The sequence below is a fragment of the Ursus maritimus genome, unplaced genomic scaffold (genome assembly GCF_017311325.1).
Source record: "Ursus maritimus isolate PB19 unplaced genomic scaffold, ASM1731132v1 scaffold_13, whole genome shotgun sequence".
NCBI lineage: Eukaryota > Metazoa > Chordata > Mammalia > Carnivora > Ursidae > Ursus > Ursus maritimus.
Genome location: NW_024423675.1, coordinates 39,335,445 through 39,358,661, shown reverse-complemented (window position 1 = coordinate 39,358,661; position 23,217 = coordinate 39,335,445). Strand labels below are relative to the sequence as shown.

The 23,217-nt window shown below is 38.8% G+C and overlaps 1 protein-coding gene across 1 annotated transcript in view; it reads right to left on the bottom strand.

The window, feature by feature from the left end:
- Positions 1–2,385: 2,385 nt before the first annotated feature.
- Positions 2,386–23,217, bottom strand: part of ENPP1 (ectonucleotide pyrophosphatase/phosphodiesterase 1) — a 70,504-nt gene continuing 49,672 nt past the window's right edge. Inside the window, exons 14-25 of the mRNA XM_040627802.1 lie at positions 21,869–21,900; positions 20,791–20,918; positions 19,560–19,629; positions 18,759–18,846; positions 17,479–17,648; positions 16,579–16,630; positions 15,239–15,393; positions 13,612–13,741; positions 12,064–12,144; positions 11,059–11,191; positions 9,300–9,462; positions 2,386–6,433 (exon numbers count right to left, since the gene is read on the bottom strand). Of these exons, the coding sequence (XP_040483736.1) occupies positions 6,263–6,433; positions 9,300–9,462; positions 11,059–11,191; positions 12,064–12,144; positions 13,612–13,741; positions 15,239–15,393; positions 16,579–16,630; positions 17,479–17,648; positions 18,759–18,846; positions 19,560–19,629; positions 20,791–20,918; positions 21,869–21,900 (1,373 nt within the window). The 3' untranslated portion in view covers positions 2,386–6,262. The remainder of the gene's footprint in view (positions 6,434–9,299; positions 9,463–11,058; positions 11,192–12,063; positions 12,145–13,611; positions 13,742–15,238; positions 15,394–16,578; positions 16,631–17,478; positions 17,649–18,758; positions 18,847–19,559; positions 19,630–20,790; positions 20,919–21,868; positions 21,901–23,217) is intronic.

Genomic DNA, 23,217 nt, shown 5'->3' with positions numbered 1-23,217 from the left:
TAGTGGAGGAGCCTGATGTGGGGCTCGAACCCAGAATGCTGAGCTGAAGGCAGAGGCTTAACCACTGTGCTACCCAGGCACCCCTAAAATTCTGCCTTGTGTACTAGGAAGATATCTAGAGATGCACTCCTTTTTAAAAATACTCCATTGAAAATACCATCTGGCACTTAAAAACTAGGGATGCAAAGAATAATTGTCAGTGTGACTGTCCTCTAGTGGCATTTGTATCACCTGTGATTCCTGAGTTGTCTTAAATGGATATTTTGGTAGGATCAGCTTATTGGGTCTTATTCATAATAAAGACATTGTCTTTATTAACCAACTACTATGTGCCAGGTGCTATACTAGAAACAGTGGCTATAAAGATTATTTCTGTTCTCAATGACTGACGACTCTGGAGACAAGACCAAGAAATACCTGAAAAGGAATCTATCAATTTAAAAAAATATATGCTTAAATGTCAGAAGAGAGTTACAACCACTGGGGAAAAAATCCCACCGGATTGAGTTGTATTTCTTATGAAACAGCACACTCTTGACATAAATCTCATCAAAGTTAGAGTTTTAGGGAAGAAACTCAAAGGGTATGATCTTAGCAAATTTAACAGAAGACCACAGGCTGGAAATGCTTAGATAGTGCAGCTTCTTGGGACTTCTCAACCTTTCTTCTGAGGTTTGTGGAATGTGCTCTCTTTAGGATAAGGTCCTGCCAGGTTCCTGGAAGACCTAGGTGGAAGCTAACAATTCTCTTATACCCGTAACCACATCACCCTGAAATCATTTCCTTTTATGGTTGCAGACTACCCTTAGCAAGCCATGCATTTGGATCTAGTATCAGGGGCTCAGTACAATTTCTTAGTAGGTCAAGGTGCCATCTAATAACATTGTGTACAGATTACAGGACAATAAAATGTATCACACACATGCAGTTGGTTGCAATTACAGAACAATGACTAGCCTGAGGGCCTGTGCTGTCATCTCCAATGTCTGGGAGGGTCTGATCAAATGATCATGCTTTAGGCGTGAAGAGAAGAGTACTGGTGTCAAAAGGAAATGGGCCTTGGGTTAGATGTTGAAATCGAGGTGAAACGTTGCTAAATAAGCACCAAGGGGGCAGACATCCCAACTGTTCCTGTTCCCCAATTTATATCTAATGCCCATTTCCTTCACACACAGTAAACACAGCTTTGAAATCTGCTGTCAATCTTGATCTAATCGAATCTAATCTAGGTGAATGTGGTGAAGTGTCCTATTGAGGTAAACAGTGGTGAGATCATAAAAACACAAGTACACAGAGGCCTCACAGATTAACCACTGTTTCCGTTTGGACCTTCATAAAAGTGAGTAACTCTTCAAAATGGTGACACTGTGTCAAGATCTAGAAAGTTTATGACAGAGAACGCAAAATTGTAGGTTTCGATCTAAGATTTTTTTAAATCATAAAAATTGGAGCAAATGAGATCCATTCGTTGAACTGAGAAAATTTTGGTCTCATTTATTTAAAATAATCTCCAGTCTCTCTGAACTTATAAACCTTCCGTTCTGCAAGTTTCACTTTCTTTCTATTACACTTAGCACAATGTCATCTAAGTGTAGGCATAAAAAATTTTGATAGTGAAAAATACCTGGATGTCTTGGGGCAAAATTATTAAGAGATACAAAAATCTCATTTCCTGGGTATTTATTAAATCGTTTTGTATCTCTATTCTGTGACAGCTGAAGTCTATTCTGAGTTCTGAATTTGATCTGTAATGAAATTCTATATGAGTTTTAAATGAATGTGTTTTTATTAAAATCCTGCCCCCTGAGTCGAGGTTTTATGGGCAAGTATGAGGTTAACTTTAAAACTACGACACTGGGGTGGAATGAAAGGCACACTTTTTCTGTTGCTTCCTTTCGACACCTCACCAGGATAATACCCATTGCAGAGATTCTTTCATTTCTAGCAGACTAGAACATGCTTTATGCATCTACAACTTCTGCTACGGCTATAATTTCTAGTAAATATCTTTATTTTTCTTTTAATTGCTGTTTATAGGTAATGGAAAGGATAAGTACAAAAATTTCATGTTGAAAAAAAATCTATGGAAGTTACAAATTGGATACTTTCCCTCTGGTTTCAGACCATTCTACATACTGGAAGGATATTTTATACACGCCTGTCTTGTTTTACCTAGAAGTATGACTGCAAATCATCTAAGTGCCAAAAACACGAATATAGGTCACAGAAATCGATGTTTACTCTGTGAACCTGAAATGAACTTTGAATCTTTTTTCTCATTCCAACAATACAGCTGTGGTTAATTGTCTACAACCCTTGCACGCAGTATCATCCCTAGGAAAACACCACCACGCCGTTCCCTGTCCCCACCCTTCAAATACACAACACAGGAAAGCAGCCAAGTTTCTGTATATACAATTTTTATTGGTAAATCCACATTTCTTAGCTTAGAGACATATCCTGTAGACTTTTCCCTCCCCCTTATAATATTTAGACTGCCAAAAATCAAGGAAAATGTCATTGGACTGTAGCCATGTTACAATTTTACCTAACGCTTATGAAAGCACCAACACACCAGATTCCTGTCATAGGCTTTGGCATGAAGTGTAATCACCACATTTAGTTTCAAAGTTCAAATGCCTGTTTCTGTTATAGATTAAGCAGGTACCCACAAGGCAAGGCAGGACAGTTACTGTAGCTAATGACAGAAAAAAGTCAAGGTGGGGGGTGGTAACAGCCTTTCCTGAAGGACGGGGTGGTCTTAGCCACAATCTCATCCACCTTCTCTCCTGAAACAGGACTGGGCCAACTGGCCTAAAAGTCCTCTACACATTGACCTACCCTGCTGAAACATTTGCCTTCTTCCCCCTAAGTGTGACTGCTTTCTCTGAAACTTCTAAATATTTTCAAGTTCCACCTGATTCTTTGCTCTGCCATGAACGAGCGGACAGCTATGAAATTTTATATGGCAGTAACTTACCTCATTTGAGGAGTACTGATCAGAGGCATGGCAATAAAATTAGGGGAAAATAAAGGTTTTGTTTTGCATATGAAAAAAAGACATTTTCATATAGAGCCATGTGAATTTACCATTCAAATTGGGGGACTGGAGGCCAGTCACGTGTTTTAAATTGATGAAATAGTCAAAGGAGAGATCTCTTTCAAGACAAAAGAAGAAAAAGAACACTGTAAGAGCAACGGAAAAAAACAAGCTAAGCAGGAACAGATGTGGATGCTCTTTAGAGTCAGCACAACATTAATAGTCTAGTCGACTTTTAAGAGCAGGAGCTGCTTAGAACAAAGCAGGAAAAATAACGTAGTTGTATATCATAAGTCGGTCATAGCGACATTTATAGAAATATCAGAAGTAGGAGTACATTGGAAAATGCCAAAGAGTATCCATCCAAAGGATGTTAGAATGTCCTTTCCTTACCTGTTCACCTGAAGACCTCCATTTCGCACCAAGTTCTAGCCCAAATGTTTCCACCTCTGGGAAGGCACTGCTGAGACTGTCAACCACCACCCAGTGTCTCCTCCGTCCTCCCTGGCACCCTGCCTATGGCTCCATTAAAACAATTACCATGCTTTAGGCATCATCTACACTTCTGCTCCATCCTCTCCCTCCCTAAAACTGTAAGGATTATTACTTGTCCTTCTTTGTATTCCTGGTGACTGGCAAAGGGGAGACACATCTACCCATTTAATTAAGATCTGCTAAGATGCTTTACATAGAGGCAATCATGTGTCTGCATGTGTTTAGAGGAATATATAAAAATCAATGAGACACTTCTATAAAGAAGTAGATATCCTTCTGCTAAGTGCAGATAAAAAGCTTAGATATTATATATAAAACAAAAATAGGAATATTCTGAAAGGTGGAGAGAAGAAGGCAGGCAGGCTAGGGACCCTGGGACCCAAGGGACAAAACTATGATGAGTTCCCCTGAGTTTGCTTTTTTAGCTCATAAGTCCCAGACTTGGAGCTGAAGATGTCACAACCTGTGAAATGCCAACAGAGGAGGCGAAAAGAAGTCCTAAGAAAGGCCTGCTCTCTAGCCAAAGGACTGGAAAAGGAGTAGCCTAGCAAGAGAGAAAACAGTAATTGCTCCACTCTAGCAAATGCTACCGAAAGGACCACAGACCCAAACATGCCAGCAAAGGCCAAGCCTGACATCGACAGGCTGTCATGAAGGACCCTAACTCCCCTGACAGGGTAGGATCTGAGAAGGTTGAGTAGGCAATGGGTCATTTCCTCCCCACTTGGTTGTAATAAAGCCTTCCCAGCATTCCTGCCCACAGTGTCAGTGGACACCACTGTGGAGCAGTGACAAGGCCCCCTGCACACCCCAGCCAGGAAGACATCAATGGAGGCCCAGTGGGGAGCTGAATTCCCACCCTGTGCAGCAGCAACAAGGGTCCCATCTCACCCCAAGTGTCACTGGAGGCGGAGTGGGAAACCTGTACTCGTAGCCACACCTGGAAAGAACCAGACAGTGCCCCTAAGTCCCCCACTAGGCTGATGTCAGAAAAGTCAGCTAAAACAGAAGGTTTACATAAGATCCACAGTCACATAACACCTAAGATAGTCAGGTTCCCACTGAATATCATTCATCATTCCAAGGACCAGGAAAATCTTTTTAAATGAAAAAGACAATGGATGCCAGCCCTGAAATGACACAGATGCTGGCATTATTCGAAAAGAACTTTGCAGCAGCCATCACAAAAATGCTTCAGGGAGTAATTATGAATTGCATGGAATAAATGAAAAAATAGAAAATCTTAGCAAAAAAAGAAATTCTCAGCAAAGAAATAAAATATATATGAGAAAGAACCAAATGGAAATTTTAGAGAAGAAAAAACAATTTTAACTGAAATACAAAAATCAATGGGTGGGCTCAACACCAAAATGGATTAGAGAAAGAAAATAATCAGTGAACTTAAAGACAGAATAATAGAAATGACCTAAATTGAACAACAGAGAGCAGACAGACTGGAAAAAAGCAATGTACAAACCCTCAGGGCCTTACAGGACTAAAACAAAAACCAACGAAACTTTCTAGATTACTAAATAATTTTTAGATACAAATTATATTATCTAAAGGATTTTGTGGCCTGTAGTCTGTTGAAGAATGATCATCATATGAAGGACAAATAAAAAATTCTGGTGGACTAATATAACACCTAAATCAAACCCACATAGCCTGAAAGAGAAGGAAGCCGTTAAAGGTTCACAGGTTGGGACTAAAAGGTACAGGCTATCTGGCAGAGAGGTCAGATTCATTGAGCATGACCACCAAGAAGATGTAAAGCAAGGGTTACACATTCTCACCAAATCTATGGAACTTCAAAATGAATAGCTCAGCATAGTTCTGCTGCTGGTGGGGTCATTTTTGTGCATAGAGGAAAACGTTCCTACCATCTTGATGAAAAATGCTACCACGCCTGTGTTGACAGGTTCTCTGAAGTTCCGCCAAGACATTTTTAATAGTCTAACATAACCACTTTTAGAGCTATTTTCAACCTGTTAATTACAAGTGATCAGGATGGGAATATCTTTCTTTCTGTATAAACAGAGAATAAAAATGTATAGCAGGCAGATGGACTCCGTTACTCAATTCACAGATCTTCCCTCAAAGTTTAACTTGTTAAAGACATTAAATCTGAAGAAGCCCAATCACAATTAAAAAAAAAAAAAAACCCACAGGATTACACATTTTAGCTTTTGAATGGGTGTATGGCAAAGACGGAAAGAGGGCCTTAGAAATACTTTTGCTTCCACTAATTTTTTCAGTTAAAACTAAAATGAATGAAATTCCAAGTCAGAAAGAATCCAGAATCACCTTTAAATCCTTGTGAAAATCTGAAGGTAACACAGACTACTCCAATCCTATCCATTATGTTGCGCCTGCCAGTTCCGCAGAAGTTTATTAGTGAAAATAAAATTCAGATATCTGGTGTCCAGACAATGTTCACAGCTACTTCTGCCCTTAAGAGAGATAGAAGAGCAGTTTTAGGTATGGTCTGTCTTTATTCCCCAAATTGGAACAATTCTTACACATTCAAACATGTGCGAGACCCAGTGAGAGTATTTGGCTACTGCCGGGCGGAGGCCGCGAGGTTCCCTGAGACGCCTGTAACACAGAGGACTCGCAGCTCTAACTCTGGTCTGCAGTTTCCAAACAATGCGACAGCGTGAAGAGAAGACCGTATCGAATAAAAGGTTCTTTCAAAAACATTTAGGGTGTGGTTTTGGAATAAAAAACTCAGTCTTCTTGGTTAAAGGTTGGCAAATGTGTTTTCAGCTTTAGAATGTCTGAAATTGGCTCTTTCCTTTCTTGATAGAAGCTGAGTCCAGTGATGTGTTCAACATCCATGATCCGAGCTCTGTGTAACCTCAATAACTCTTCAACCCATGAAGACTCATGCTTCCCGTTCTATGAAGGTGGGGGAAAAGAGAAGTCATCGGAGAACAGTCAGTTCGCCATCTTCCCATTTCAATGAGTTACGACATTCTGGCTCCCAATGGCAGATGCTACAAGCTTTGTGAGCCATGATCCCTGCGCCTGGTAGCTCACCATCTAACACATGCGATGCATGTTTGTTTAATTAGATGTCTCGAATTTGGGAAAAGGGAAGTTTATGTAGAATCGATGCTCATGTGTTGCATTGGGGCGAGAAATTTCAACAATGTGAGGTTAAAAAAAAATGTTGGAAAAACAGAAGCAACGTGGCATGGTGGAACGAATATGGGAATGAGCAGAAAGAAACTTGGATTGAAATCCGGGTCCTATCATTATCACACCATGTAAACTGAGGCAAGTTATTTAACATCCGAATCCTGATTCTCTTACCTGCGCCCTCCTGCCAGGGTTGTTTTGAGGATCGACTGTAAGGATGTGTGCGGATGCACGACAAAAATACCCGTGCTCATCAGAATCAGTTATTTACGTGGTTGGAATGAAGAGAGGGGTTGGGGGCAGTGGTCAAACACAGTTCCATCTCTGGGGAGGTAGTGAAGTCTCAGCTACTAGGAGATCAGACAAGAAGTAAAGGCCCGTGCTCCAGGACCTAGAAGCAGAGCTGGTGGCCGAGGCAGGTAACACAGGTGGAAAGCACACATTCACGTGTAAGTACCCATTTTTCTGAATATGGCTCCTGGAGAAGGTCAGATGGAGAAGGTGTCCACTGGTTGGTGGGCTACGATTGTACTTTAAAGACATCCTCCAATAAAGAGTTCTGTACCGTTGGGACATTATTAGTTGGAAATGATAAATACAGACTTTCCACATAAAAGGGAAATGGACCAATAGTTTCCATTTTCCCATTAGCCTCCAATCATCACTACACCCCATGCTACCTACTGCCCCACTCAGTCTCTTTCTCTCCAACAATCTTCAGTCTGGCTCTTGGAGGAATAACCCTGACTCAGTGGACTACTTGGCCAGTAGATATTTTCCATCTGTCCCAACAGACACAGGAATAGATAAAAAGTATAGGCAAGATATCTGATGTCTCAGGCCACTAGCCTGCTAATGTTCAGTCGCTACTTCGGAGACGAAACAGAAGGAATCAGTCAGTATGTGTGACCGACCTTGAAATAATCCTCTCTCTGGTTCAAGGCCAATATTTAGTGTCTTCTAGGTGCACTGCTATTATAGAATTTGAGAAATGTTTGCATTTAAGACATCGGCACAACAGCTTTTGGAATGGTAGAGATGGAAAAGGAACTCAGTGACATCGTTTTGGTCAGGGAGATGTAAGCATAAGTCTCTTTGGGAGGAGGGCCCAGAATTCTGACAGGATATCTTGAGAAGTAGAAACCATCTTTAGCCCACCCGTGCCACATGCTAAGAACAGTGGCAAAGGAAGACAGGAAAGGTCCAGGTCCCTAACAGTGCTACTGACCCAAGACTGTCTACTTCTGGAAGTCCCATCACACGAGGTACCCATTAATTGCTCAAGTCACTGTGAATGGGTTCTTCGTTATTTGCTGCAGAACACAACACTAACTGATAACTTCAGTGACAATTCAATCTCTTGAGGAAGAGAAAGCAATGAAGAAGGAACACTCAGTATGTATCCAACAGTGTCCACGACAGCGACCAGTTGGCAGACGTAGATGCCCAACGGGCATCCAAATAGTTAAAATCCTGCCATTCTGTACTTAATTCGGAAGCACAAGGGAAAATAACTTAATGAGAAATATGTCCTATGAGGACTGGTCAATTAATTCTCAGTTTGTCAGAGAAACAATTAAAGAGTGAAATATCTTCATGAGTTTTAATGAGTGACACATAGACTCCTAGGTCAGGGATGACAACGGATCTCTGTATTCTACTCCTGGGCCCACGGCAGAAGCTACTGTCTGTTTTGTTCACTGCTGTGTCCTCTGTCCGAAGAGTACATGGCAACACATATTTATTAAAGGAATGAATGACTGGATCCGAGAAGGGATAAATGAATAAATGCAGGAAGGAATGAATGCGTGATCACAGCACTCTCTCCTGCGGAGCTCAGACTGGGGCCTCAACATCCTTTTGACCACAGGACTCCAGCTCTCCACCACCCCTTTAAATGAGCCTGGTGAGAAAGCTACATCGCTTTGCCAACTTACGTCTACTTCGATGGACAAAAAAAGAAAAGTGGGAAAAAAAAAAAACAACTAGAAAATCTGGGAAGTATTCTGAAAGAAAAAAATTGGCTCACCATAAGGGAAAACTTTAAAATTCCTAAAATTTTAATATAGTCTTGGTGTTCAAAGACTAGTTTAGGTTTTGTTTTGTTTTGTTTTTTAATTCTGAGCAAACAGGGTAACATAAAACAATTATTTCCAAATGGTGAATGACAACAGAATAAGAAAAGATAATTAGGGACAAACATGATTTTTATAATAGAGTGATATACAGAAAATTAATCTGAAACACTACCTAACCATAACTTGAAGACTAATTTATAATAGTGCTAACACTTTGGGAATTATAAATCCAGTTTTGAAACAAGAGTAAATTCATAGTTCAAATAAATCTAGAATTTAGTGGTAAGCCATATGCAGGCACTAAGTTTTTACATTTTGATTTGTTTTTTGTGTTTTAACAGACAAGGGTGGTCTCCAAAGATATCTCAGAGCATCAAATTTAAAACCATCCTGCAAAGTACACGTAAAGCACATCCTTTCAAAGTATATCCTTTCAAAGTGCATATGCACATTCTGTTTTCACCCACAGTAATGTCAGACATGACACACACAAATATATTCGTATTTTCAACATTTAAGGTAATAAAGGAACAAAGGCTACTTACCGCACAGCTCTCACTGTTGTCAGTCCTGTGAGGCAAAATGAAAGCTAAGCTGTCTAAATCATCACACTGGGAGGGAGTCTGGAATGTGTTTTTACAACTTGTCAGCACGATGAAGAAGTGAGTTGGGATCAGAATTTCTTGATTACGGATGAGTCTGCTGTTTCTGGAAAATATGGCAATCTTCACTTTAAGAAAGAAATAACTCTCTTCTTTTTAATGAATATTTCAGTAAAGTGTATTTTAATACAATGCATCTAAAAATAAAATTCAGTCAAATAATTAAATGTATTGTAAGAAGTTAGTAATCATAATACTTCAACATGTTCTGCCAGACTGCGAGAACGAATTAGAAGACAAACACAAACCCAATAATTATTATTTTCTATAAAAATTTACTGAACTTCAGATTTTTTTTTATTCTACCTTAAGACACTGGAATTGAGACACTCAAGAAAAAAATATATCATTCTCAAATACCTACAACTAAGATTGAAAGCATTACTGATAGTCTTCTCAACTTTATGCAGCTGTGCACAGAGTGTAGACAGAGAGGAAACTGGTATGGGATTTTTTTCTATTCCAGCCCCTCCAGTGAAGTCATGTTTCTGTGAACTCTCCTTTGTTTTAAAGGGATTTCCTTTCTCATCACAGTAACTTCTTTTAAATTGCAGCATATTCTCCAAGACGTCCCAAGTAATACCTTTATGTCATCTTAATTCTATATCCTTTGGTCTCAAAGCCAGATTTATCTATTCGTTTTTCAGCATCTTTCCAAATTTAAGGTAGTGGGGGCATTGTCTTCAATTATAATCTTATATGGAACCATAATATATAAAACTGATTAAAACAGAGTTCTGGTGGAATGTGAAAGGTATGAAGTTCTCTTCTTTACCCATTCTACTGCTGTGACTTCTGAGGCAGTTATGTTGGGACCCCTACACCTCGAGGAATACAGTAAAAACAACAACAACAAAAACCCCAAACCCTGTCATTTTATAAACTACTGTCTATAAATTATACATTATAAACTAATGTGTCACAGATGTATGTGTGTGAAGAGTAATCTCTGAGCCTGCCTGAGACAGCAGTTCTCAGGAAAAGAGCTGAACATCAGACATTTCATTCTCTTTTTCCCGTAGCCTTAACAGCAATATTGCTTCAAAAAATCATGCTGTTATTGTTTTAAGAAAGATCAAATGGTTTCTAAAACATTCTGCCACTCTACTTTATAAAAATAGTACTCACTGATAGTTTCTTTCAAGATGGCCACTCAACCTCCCTCTAAGCAAGGCTGGGTAAAAGCTGTGACATTTGCCCAAGGTCTACACTTGGACACTACAGCTTTCTAACACCTGATTCTTCCACTCAGGATGCCTCTAACCACACCACATGGTTCTTTATCTTCTAACCAGAAGTAGTTAATGAAGACAGTATCTTATCAATTAGCCACACACAGAGATTTTAAACATGGATGTTACTTTCATAACATATGGTAGAGTTCAGTGTTTAATCTGAGCTCAAGAATTACTCATCTAAGCTGAATTGGGGAGAAACACTCCTTCTTTCCTCTAAAAAACATTTTTCTGAACACTGAGCAAAACATCAAAATTAATCAGATATTTCAAGGGGTTTCCAGTGTCATCAGAAATGGCATGTCCGTCAATAGGAACGGTATCAGACAGAAAAGGCTCTGCTGACTGAACTGGATGGTAATCCCACACGACAACTGTTTTTAAGAGTAAATGAAATATGTTCTTACTGCTTCAGGGTCTCTGAGGAATCATAACATCCGTCGTAATCAGAGTCAAACACAGGACCGCTGACGACATTGACGCCATTTCTTTCTTCTGCATACCTTGGCAGAAGGGTGCCATGAAAGTAGCGCCATATAACTGAAACAAGAAGGACGTCAGCGTAGTTGCAAAAGAACAAGGTGCCATGCTGTCATGTGAAATAACTCAACAACCTTATTCAAAACCAGCATTTGTAATAATTACAGACAGTCAAATTTGGCTTCAGTCTTAGTGGGAGGCCAAAAACCATTGTTCAGCTTTTGCCTTTGGCAGAAGAGGCAAACGTTGAATTCAACACTATTTTGGGCATCCCTGACCACGTGCATCACCATGAATTTGTGATGACAGATCATCATGAGGCATAAAAAACCATGAACATAAATAAACAAGGCAGGTTATTCAGATTTACTGTTAATACCTGAATATTCCCTTTGAAATAGTCACAAGTATTCTACACATAAATTAGAGTAAAAATAGCCTTGAATACTCGGTATTTTGAAATTCTATGTCACTTGAAGCATAAATTTATATTTATTTTAAGTGTTCCAAATACTGCGATAATTAATAATGATGCCCAAATTTATTCAAGATTAAAAACAATTATCAACAACTTCCAAAAGTTAAATGGGAAAACAAACTGAAAGTTAATTGTTAGGAGACTATATTAGCCAGGTAACATAGGAAGAATATTACATACTTTTTTCACCAAAAAATGTTGTTTATAAAGATGTAAATACAAGGCAGAATAATAGGTATTGGAATAGATCATAATTCCAATAGTTGCAGAATTTCTGTGTACTGGTATTACCAAAGTTAAGAATGAACAAGAATGTATAGCTCTGAGAACATATACCTATAAGACCATGTTTGATAGTCATTTAATTTAGAGGATCAGTCTTATTAATATAAATTATACCTGTAATACACAGAAATTCATTGAAATTGTGAGATACAGGATTAAAATTTTTTACCTTGAAAACTCTGGTACATTGGCACTATATTAGTATTAAGCAATGCTTCAGAATATAGTTGATTTGAACCTTTATTTAGTTCTACAAAGAAAATAAAAAAAGATGACTTTCATTCTTCATGAATCACATTAGAAATTATACTTTCTCATGGGAGGGCATTTAAAAAAAAAAATCACCTTAAACCCATAAAACATTCCTAGGTACAGGGTAAGGGAAAGTGCAATGTGTTTGGTCATGTCTCTTAAAAAAAGTAAAATATTTAGATCTTTTCTTCAAGATGAATTTATCAAAGGAACAAAAGCTTAGTAACAGCCCCAAATCAAATATGTTCAAATTTTACCATATTTGCCTATTTCAACTAAAAATGTATTGTGTTGACAACCCTCTTTCCTTAAACTCTTCCACAGTGAGAAGAAAAAAGAAAGTATCTGGCTTCAGAACAACACCTACTACCCAGAAAAAACATGGCAGGATGTCTGCCTCGAAATGCTGTACAAGGCGTCTTTGTATGGATTTTCGGCTTGGACCTGGTCTATTTTTATAAAGCAATAGCCAAGTTCTGACTTCAGACACTTATTCCAGGGACTCGACTGGATATTGAGAATATTTGAGCACCTGGAGCCTTCTGACTTTTGCCTTTTAAGGCCAGCCTCAAAATGTCTTCTCATTAACACACAGATTTGCCACATTAAAAATAGAACATTTAACTTAAAAAGAAAAAAAAGCTATTCCCTAGCAGCTCCATTTCTGTGAAAGAGCAAGCACACTTAGGCTCTGCCTATCCCTAATTCTTTGACAAATTACAGCTTTCCTTTTTAATTAATTCTTATTTATTTATTTGAGAGGGAAAGAGAGACCCACTAGTGACAAGCAGGGGTGGGGGTGTGGGAAGGGCAGAGGAAGAGGGAGAAGCAGGCTCCCCGCTGAGCAGGGGGCCCAACATCCCAGGACTCTGGGATCATGACTTGAGCCAAAGGCAGATGCTTAATGGCCTGAGCCACCCAGGCACCTCAACATTTTTTCTTTTAACAAAATATCTCCTAAGAACCCTGATATATCCTTCCGACCCAAGCTTTCTCAAATTCTGAGTAAAAGAAATGCAAAAAAGTAAAGAACGTCCTACCTACAGTGTCTGCACTAAACCAACTACCCTCCAAACAGAAGCTAAAAGTTTTCCAAAATTCAACTTTTAGACACTTTAAAAATATTCCCTAAGAGTTATACTTCTCATTCACCATTTTCACCATTAAAAAAAACAAGATGAGGGGCGCCTGGGTGGCGCAGTCGTTAGCGTCTGCCTTCGGCTCAGGGCGTGATCCTGGCGTTCTGGGATCGAGCCCCACATCAGGCTCCTCCACTGGGAGCCTGCTTCTTCCTCTCCCACTCCCCCTGCTGTGTTCCCTCTCTCGCTGGCTGTCTCTCTGTCAAATTAATAAATAAAATCTTTAAAAAAAAAAAACAAGATGATGTACCCCGCCTCGTAAGGAAAAGAAGAGGAAGAGAGAAAGAGGACAAGAGAAAGGGAAGGTCAGGGAGATAGAAACTTACGTGGTGGGTAGAGGAACCCATAAGTCAGTTCAGCGTTATTTTTATAAAAGGAACACTTATGGACAGGACTAAGAGAAATTCGAAGATCCTGGTAAAGACAGTTGGAAAAATTTTCTGCAGAGAAACTGTCCTGAAAAACAAAATGAAAAGAGCCACCAGGTGTCAGGCATACAAAAGAAAAGAGGACTGCTTTCGGAGTAGCGAAGATGAGCCACCCATTCGGTTACAGGGCTCTGGCTGTCCTTCTCCATTTTCCCATTTTTCTACTAGTACATTCATCTTTTTTCTCACTGAAATGCAAAAACTCTATGATATTAAGGCTATTAGTCATTTTTCATATATGTGCAAATAGTTTCCTATTATGCTGGGCTAATTTTGTGTATTGCGTTTTTTTAGTTGCAAACGTTTATGTAGCGAAATGCTGATTTGGGGGGACCTGAGTCTATCCTCCATACACAACTGCAGACTGAAGCCGGGGGTGGGGAGCCACTGAACAACAGTGCAGCATGAAAACTTCAGGAGCACTGATGACTGAATTTATGCAGCTTTGATTATAGAAGTCAACCGGACATGTGAACAGGATGAAAGAACAGTGTAATTAAGGCATGAAATGATAGTAAATCTGATGGAAACCTACAAAACACTGTATATATCACTGAGTCAGGTAAAAAAAATGTGTTTACAGTATTGGAAGATAGTCTTCTAAATTAGAACAATCAAATTTATGGTAGAAACTTTATGTTAATTATGTGAATATGTGTGGGTGCGTATTTTTATTTGGCGCTCTTGGTGAGTATTAACAATAGTTTTATTTTGTAAATCCAGTTGCTACACTCAATTAAGCTCTCTCAAATCCCCTTTCCACCGCTTAAGGGCATCCTGTAGCTTGCCAGGCATTCAGTTTCTGAAAATCTGGTTGGTCTAGTTTAAAACTTTCATTTGATTAAAATCTAAATTTCACCCCCTCCCCCATTCTCTCTTTCAAGGCCTGTCTTGTTTCTCTTTCTACCACAGCAGCCAGGGGGCAGGAGTGAGGGGATGGTGGTCTTATTCTGGGGTATTTGCCCCCACCCATCAATCCTTGACTCTTTTCAAGGCCTTCCTGTGTTCTGGGAAGTGGACGGGATCCCTGGCCTCTCCCTGGTCTGGTTTGGGGGCGGGGGGAGGGGTCTTCCTAGGTGGTACATGCAGAGAGGTTACTGAGCTTTCATGGCTTCCCCCTAAGGACCCCCTAAGGTGAGCGCAGCTGACAAAAATCCTTGTGCTCACACATCTTTGTATTTAGAACTGAATCATTGCACCTGACTGCAAAATTAATTTCACAAAATTACAAACAACAATCCTAAAATATGAAAACAAGCAAAAAGCAAGGGAGAAACCTTTATTGCATGCACACCCCTCATTCCGCACAAGAAGAAATCTGCTCTGAGTCTCAAAGTCACCCAGCTGGTTTGAGGCAGAGCTAGACCCAGAACCTAACCTTCTGACCTGCAGTTCAGTGATCTTCTAATTCAGGAACTGATGACAGAGCCAAGATTAACTGACCCAAACTAACTCTGCTTTCAATGTTTTGCTTAACGATGATCTGAAATAATCACACATAGCTAAAGAGGCGACCAATACTTGCATTTCTGTCAACGGTGTAAGAGGTCCAAAGGGGCATCAGGAAGTCACGGCTGTAACCACTCACGAACTGGTGCTGGTAGAGAAGACAGGCCGAGGTGTTCCTCTGGAGAACTCTGGGTCTTCCATAAGGTAAAGTGCTGCGCTTAATAACCTTCTCTTGGGTTGCAGGGGGAAAAAAATGAAACCGCCATTCAAACATATTTACTGTGAATTCTATGACAGTAATATAATGATACATTCATCCAATTCTTTCCTCTACTTAACACTATTGAAAAGTTATTTTTAAATGTAAAAAAGGAAAACTAATTACAAAGAGCAGAGCCATAAACAATTAACAAAAGGGATTCACTATAGTTTTTGCCTATGAAGATTCTGAAAGATCAATGTAAGATCACGATACCACAAGAGGACATTACGTGAGATCGCGAAGAAATTTCACCATTAGGACTTAAAGATATTGCTGAAATTCTTTAACATTATTTTATTTTTTTTAATGATTTTTTATTATATTATGTTAGTAACATTATTTTAATGATTTATTCTTCAGGGAAAACTTCAGACAGAGAAGTTTCTGGATGGTATAGGTACTCAGAAAGCAAAAAATCACAACTAAAATTATGAGACGGAGCTGAATGAAACAGTAATAGTAAGAGACCATTTACTGTACTTTTTCCAAGTGTCAAGTGCTTTGTAGAGTCCTTTGTATACGTCATCTAATTTAATTCTTACACAGCCCTATGAATTAGTTATACACTCATTTCACAGATGAGAAAACAGTAATTTACAGAGTGAATACTTTTTCCATGGACATACAGCCCCTGCGTTCATTCAAACACAAATCAATTCCAGAAGTGTCATCCCTCACCACAATGCTTTGTCATCACAGGGCCATCAAAGATTTCTCTAAACATCTGCAGAGATTTTATTTTTATTTTATTTTTGAGACAGAGAAAGAGAGAAGGAGAGAGGGAGAGCATGTGTGAATGGCGGGAGGAGCAGAGGGAGAGAGAGAACCACAAGCAGATCCACACCCAGTGTGGAGCTCAATGTGGGTCTCGATCTCAGGACCCTGAGTTCACGACCTGAGCCGAAATCAAAGAGACAGATGCTTAACTGACTGCGCCACCCAGGTGCCTCACATTTACAGAGATTTTATATAGGCAAATTCAACTTGGGAATTATGCACAATTTGCCTTTTTATTCCAGAAGGAAAAAACTGAGCCAAGTAACTTAAGGATCAGAGACTATGTCAAAATGTATCAGAAACCATATCAAAGTGACGCGGAACATCCCAGTCACAACTGACGAATGTTAGCAAATGTCAGGGTAAACATGTCTTACCTTCTGCCACAGTCAAATTCAACTGTATCTCAAAATCCACAACTGGCAAGACCTAAAAAGTTAATAATACGATTTTCATCAATGAGAGACACGAGGTTTGGTTATTATTTTTGTTTTGAGACATGTTTTAATCTTGTGACAAACAACTCCTACAGCCTAATTATTCCGTCATGGGACGAAGACAGAGCCATCTTGTACAAGTCAAAGTTTATTTTTTTCGACGAAAAGGATCAAAGTTCAGATGACAGCCGCAAAAAGACAAAACTGTTACCTAAGCACAACACTAGGAATGAAAAAATAAGAATTGCTGCTTTATAACTCATCGCTACTCTTCAAGTCTTTCTATGAGCCTCAAACAAAATGGAAAGCATCGAATCAACTGCTCCCCCAAATCTCTGTCTTTAGGGACACTATCAGTTTTGTTCACTTGTCACATATTTTTATCTTCTTATAACCGTATGTTAAGATAGAAGTAAAAAAGAAACAGTGCCATCCATCCATTTCATACCAAAAAGAAATGTGATTTTTCCCTCTACATTTAAAATTAATTGAGAGATATCTTAGAGGAAGAATACTGTGATTGGTTGACGATCAAGACCTCACTGCTAGGATAACAGCTCAGACTCCATGATTTAGGAAGCTCCGGACTCAGCTGGACTTCTCCCAACCTGCCCCCAGTCAAGTCACAGCACCAAGCAATAGAGACAGAGGGGAAAATGCAAAAGCAACGAAGAGGAAAATCAACAATAAAAGGGCGGCATGTGTTCCACCAGAATTAAACATGAATAGATATTTATGCCCTCTCACAGATTTTAATTTGATCGTTAAGTGTTTCTATAGCACGAGCTCTGCAGAGGGTGCTGTAAGATCCGACTGGGCTAGACTTTGGTCAATACTTACCGAAGGATGGCACGAGCAGTCAAGGTTACGTCTGGGGGATCTTGTGAAAGGGCACTGTACCACGGGGTGGGCTTCCTTGGGATTCTTTGGGGTATAAACAGGGTTCTTTAGAAGGTGGTTAAGACTTCCATGAGTTCCATTATTAGGAGCAGGCGTCAAATTCAGCAAATCTGCACAATTCCAAGAATGGTAAATGGTTACTAGAGGTTTCAAAAGCAAATACACAGCAGACTTATCCTACGATTTTTATCCTTTTTAAACCCTATCTATAAAAGAGTTCTTTACTCTCTACCTAAAATGAAACTATGAAATGCTCTTGAATTTTAGAACATTTATGACTATGCTGTTCTTAATGGAATCACCGATATATATGCTATACTTCTCTCTGGAAACTTCTGAATTTTAATGTGTGTGACTATAGTTACCACCACTGCATGCTTATTATATGCCAATCACTGTGCTTATGTATTTTTCTTACCTAATCCTCAAAACAATTTAGTAAGTTATTGCCAATATCTGGTAGCTGAGTAATCACAGTGCTTTGCTCAAGGCCTCAAAGCTACTAACGGAGTAAGACCTAGGATTCAAAACCAGGTTTATCTGACTCTGACTCGTGCTCTTGGTAACAACAGCAAACACTTCTAGAGTAAACCACTTAGCATATGCCAGGCACTGTGTTAAGTGCTTCAGAACATACGAATTCACTTAAGTATATAGGCTCCCACTAGAAGAATTACACTGACGACATATTTGAGTTTTGCAAATGCCCAGTATCACTGTCAGAAAAAGGAAGTGATACTTAAAACACAATATCCAACCATAAAAGTACTAATTAAGAAAGTACAGGGTAAACGAAGACTATATCTCATGGGTCCTCCTCCATTTCTACAACCTTGACATTGTCATCCATGCAAGTATTATCGTTACCAGAGGTTCTGCCTGTCTTGTGACAGGGGTCACAGACTCCAAACTCTTTCTCAGGCTTCCACTGCAGACCTGTTTCGGTTGTCATACAATTAAGCCCAAGGCCTGGCAAACTACAAGGCACTGGGGCTGTACAGACCCCCCTGCTCTGGCTGCTCCAATTCACCCGTGGGCGGCCTCGTGGAAGAACCGTAAGTCATCGGATGTCATGATCCCATAGTCTTTTCAATGACTCTGGGTCAGGAAGAAGAAGGTCGGTCTCCCCTCATCATCATCTCTACAAAGGTGCCCACCATGTGACCTACTTTTGAGAATCCCATTCCAGGTCCATTTTAAAGAAGTCCGTTCCCACTTACCACACATTAAGTTATAGACTTCGATATTTTCAAAGGCGTCCACTTCAGTGTTGTGCTTGAATCCAGGTCCGTAGCCAATAAAGAGGGCCTACGTGGGCCAGAAAAGTACCAGTGTGTCAATTCATTTCAGCTGTGTGCCTAAAATTATTTTATATTATCCACGCTGTACATATCTAAACTGGCTAAGATCATGGGAAAAATACTGTGTCCATGGACTTGGCGGGATACTGTTTTAACTGGTGTTGCACATTTAATCTGAGGACATGTGGGCTATTTCTCTCAGCTTTACTGCAATTCCTGACTTGACAGTCAGAACAGAATGAATGATGAAACTATTGCTCATCTGTGAAACGGGATACAAAGGTCACCCTGCCCACCTCGCACAGTGCTGTAGGCGTCAAATTAAATCACTGTTGTGAGTACATTCTGAAATTTTACATTGCTGGGTAAATGTGAGGCATTACCTTCATGTAGAACTAAAGTATGATATCTTTTCCCCTATTAAATCACTAGTTTTCATTTACTGTGGGGCAATATTCTTAAGGGAGCACAAATACACGCAAAATAACATCTAGAAATTTCATATGAGGTAAAAGTCACACGTTTATGAAACATGAATATAAAATTTTAACAGTAGTCTCTTAATGTAATGCCCAAAGTAAAACAGCTATATGAAATTATAAGCTTCATTAATTCTCATTCAAGACATACAATCACACTCCATGTTTCTAAGTCTATAACTTTATATAGTTTTCTTCAGATATAAGCTATTATTTTCTTAAGTGTAACAAGCTTACTTACTTGCATATTTGAAAGCAAATTGTCAGAACCATGGAATCCAATCCCACAATCTTTCCTTTCTGAAGGAGTCCTAATTTTGACATAATATGAATTAATGATGTAAAGTCTAGTCACACGGCCAAGTTTATAATCATAACACTATTTCTGTTCATAAAGAACAAGTAACTATTTTGTTAAACCAGACAAAAAAAGGTACACGAAACCACCAGGCGTGGAAAGCATTAAGGGGTCACCCTTATCTTTTATTTTGTAGATAAATCAACTATATAGGCAGTGTAGCATGGAGGGGAAAAGCCACTAGCATTGACACAGAGCTAGTTTTGAACTCTGACTATGCCATTTACCAGCTGTGACTTCGTCAAGTTAGTTATCTTCTCCTGGTTCCAATTTCGCCATGTTGGGTTGTTCGTACAAACTAAATGGCTTAGTCTAAAGAAATCTTTGGAATACGTAGGTATTTGTGAAATATTAGCACATTATTAATATAAGGGTAAGGACCATCCCTTCCTTCATATTCTTCTTCCAAATACCAGAAGCACAGCTCTCCAGTCAAAGGAGAGACGGTGAAACGTTAACTGAATCCTTGTTCACTGCTTAGGTTTCCTGTATCATCCCCAGCTTCCTGGCAACTCTCAAAAGAGTTAATGATCATGTTTTGAGATATTAACAACATCAACCATCCAAATAATTTTCCAACACACCAGAAAACTGAGGTGAAAGAACAACCCTATGAAGAAAGTAATTGCTCATTATCATAAAGAGCTTTTACCAATCATTTGCTGGATTTAAAGGTATTATTAGGATAGCTGTAATGTGCAGAAGAGATACAATGGTTAAGTAGTAACACAAGCGTAGAACATAAGAAATAATCAATACGGACGTGAGCAGAGCAGTGGTTCCTAGCTGGGGGTGCATGGCCCTCCCCAGGGAACTTCGGGCAATGTCTGGAGACATTTCTGACTGGCACAACTGTGGAAAGGAAGCTTCTTCATCTAATGGGTAGAAACCAGGGATGCTTGCAAACATCCTGCAATGCACAGGACAACTCCCCACAACAAAGAATTATCTGACCTAAAAGGTCAATAGGCCAAGGTTGAGAAACCCCAGGACAGAGTGAAGAGAATCCTATTTGTACAGTTTTCATATAACAACATTGTTGGCAAGGGCCCAATGGTGACACTGAATTACTAACATATCAGGCTAAGTTTACCTGGAAACCATCAGAACTTACAATGCAAGCTGCCACTGAGGGTCCAAATAGAACGTCAAGGGCTCAATCCTGTCATTTTTGGCAAAGTGCAAACGCTTTGGTAAGAAATGTTTCAGGTAAGGTTTGAAGTGCTGGTTTGGTTCCCGGCACTGAAATTATAGAAGGTAAAGAAAAACTCTTATTTCCATAGTTTCTTATGTGTAAACTTCTCTTGAAATTGTTTAATTCAATGCATTTTTTCTGATAAAAATTTCATCAGCCTGCTCACTAAGTCACAGATGCAAAAATAACTGAGTTCTTAACTTATATAATGTACCATTTGACCATTCTCAACAATACTCATATTTTTTACAGAAAATCAGGATTGCTGCATAAAAATCCCAAAACTCTTAGACTGTGTCACGCGATTTTGAGTTACTACTGATGATATTCTTTCAAACACTTACAACTACAACATTAAGAATTTTCTTTAATGCTTAAAGCACACCAAGTAAAAAAATGTACTATAAATAACCCATCACCGGGACAAAAACCTATTTTTTTAAATGGCCATAAAGACTGGTAGGAAATATACAATAATGCTAACAGTACCAATGGTGATACAGCTGTAATTTTTTTCCTTTTTTTTTTCCAATTATATCTTCACTGTCATAAAAATTAAATAATGATAAATGAAATCTTAAAAACTTTTTAAAAATATTTATTTATTTGAGAGACAGAGAGAGAGCGCGTGCGCGTGTGCACGAGTGGGGGGAGGAGGGGCAGAGGGAAAGGAAAGATGATGAGCAGGGAGCCTGACATGGGCTCAATCCCGGGACCCCGAGATCATGACTTGAGCTGAAGACAGATGTTTAACTCACTGAGCCACCCAGACACCCCCTTGAAAACTTTCAATGCTAGTTTATTGGGACATGTCCTTAAAGATCTTTAAAAATAATAGGGCATTTAAATGTTGGCCCACATACTCAAAAATTCTTTTTTTCATGTTCAAAAATTCTAACGCTAAAATCCAAGAACAGATACTGAACCTCTTTTCTAAATATATATTAAACAAAACTAACAGTAACTAGATAATGAAAACATAAAGATATCTACTCACAGAAAGATTTCTGGCAAGGTCTTCGTAATCAACTGAAGGGGGGACAAAGATAAGAATTAATTGTTGATGGTATGCTACAATTAAAAATAAAACAAAAATGTTGAATGTCAGATTCAAACTCTGTATTTAAATTTCAAAACACATTTCAAACAGCTTATTTAAATGATTATGTATCAGTCATTGGCAGAATGAGAGAGATCGTTAGGAACCACCCCATGCCTGTGAAATTGTGTCCTACTGTTAAATGAAAAGGCAAGTTACAGAATATCTATCTATCCATCTGTTCATCCATATGTGTGTCCATCCATCTATCTGTCCATGCATCTAGATCTAGTATGATTTCAAGGTATAAAAATTAAAAAACAAACATGTCTTATATACGCATACCAGGTATCAGGAAAGACATATTCCAAGCCTAGCAATGTTTATCTCTAGAGAGAGGAAATGAGTTGTGAATTAGGGAGATTCAGGGAAACCGTTACTTTTTACTTTACATATTTTGGTATTTGACAATTCCAGAATTTCCAAATAAAAAGGACACAGGGGACCTAGGAAGAGAGGGCAAGTAGACTAGTTTTGAAACCGAATTTGATAACAAGACCATAGATTTAGTATATTCTGTGCTACAAATCAATAAATGTCTAGCTCTCCAAGATTCTTCTAGTTATACTTTACATAATTTTGAGAAAGTTATTCAGATCAAAGAACATGTATTGTATATATGTTTTATGTATGTATATTGATAAATAAATATAGATATAATTTTTGCTTTAATTTGGAAAACTGAGGCCTAATGAGATAAGGGTGTGGTCAAAGCTTTGCCACCCCATCCTAAACTGTTCTGGGCACTGCCCCCACTTGTACAGTTTTTATAACAGGCTTTGTAACAATTGTATACTACTTTTATAAATTTAAAAAAATGCTAATTAAAACTTGCCAGGCATATAGAGTCTATGCTTAGTGTCTCTATATTAATATACATTTTCCTGCAGTGAAATCTATGTCTCCTCATGAATATTCAACAGTATCTACTGAAACATACAGCACTGCAGTGCCCATACCTAACCGATTCCGATAAATGTCAGACAAGCTTTTTTCTCTATTTCAAAGTCAACTGTAACAAAAAAATAAACAAGACTTGCTGTAGGTATCTGAAAGTTACCAAAGATGGCAATCAAAAAGCGGGCTATAACAAAGGTCTAAACAATTAGGAAATGGACCTCTTTTGCAAAAGAATTAATATTTAAAAAAATGTCTTGGCTGTTCGGGTTCCACATGTGTCCAAGAGAGAACATGAAATTTCTTCTCTGTTTATAAGACATGTTCCTACTGTGTTTTGGAATGGTCAG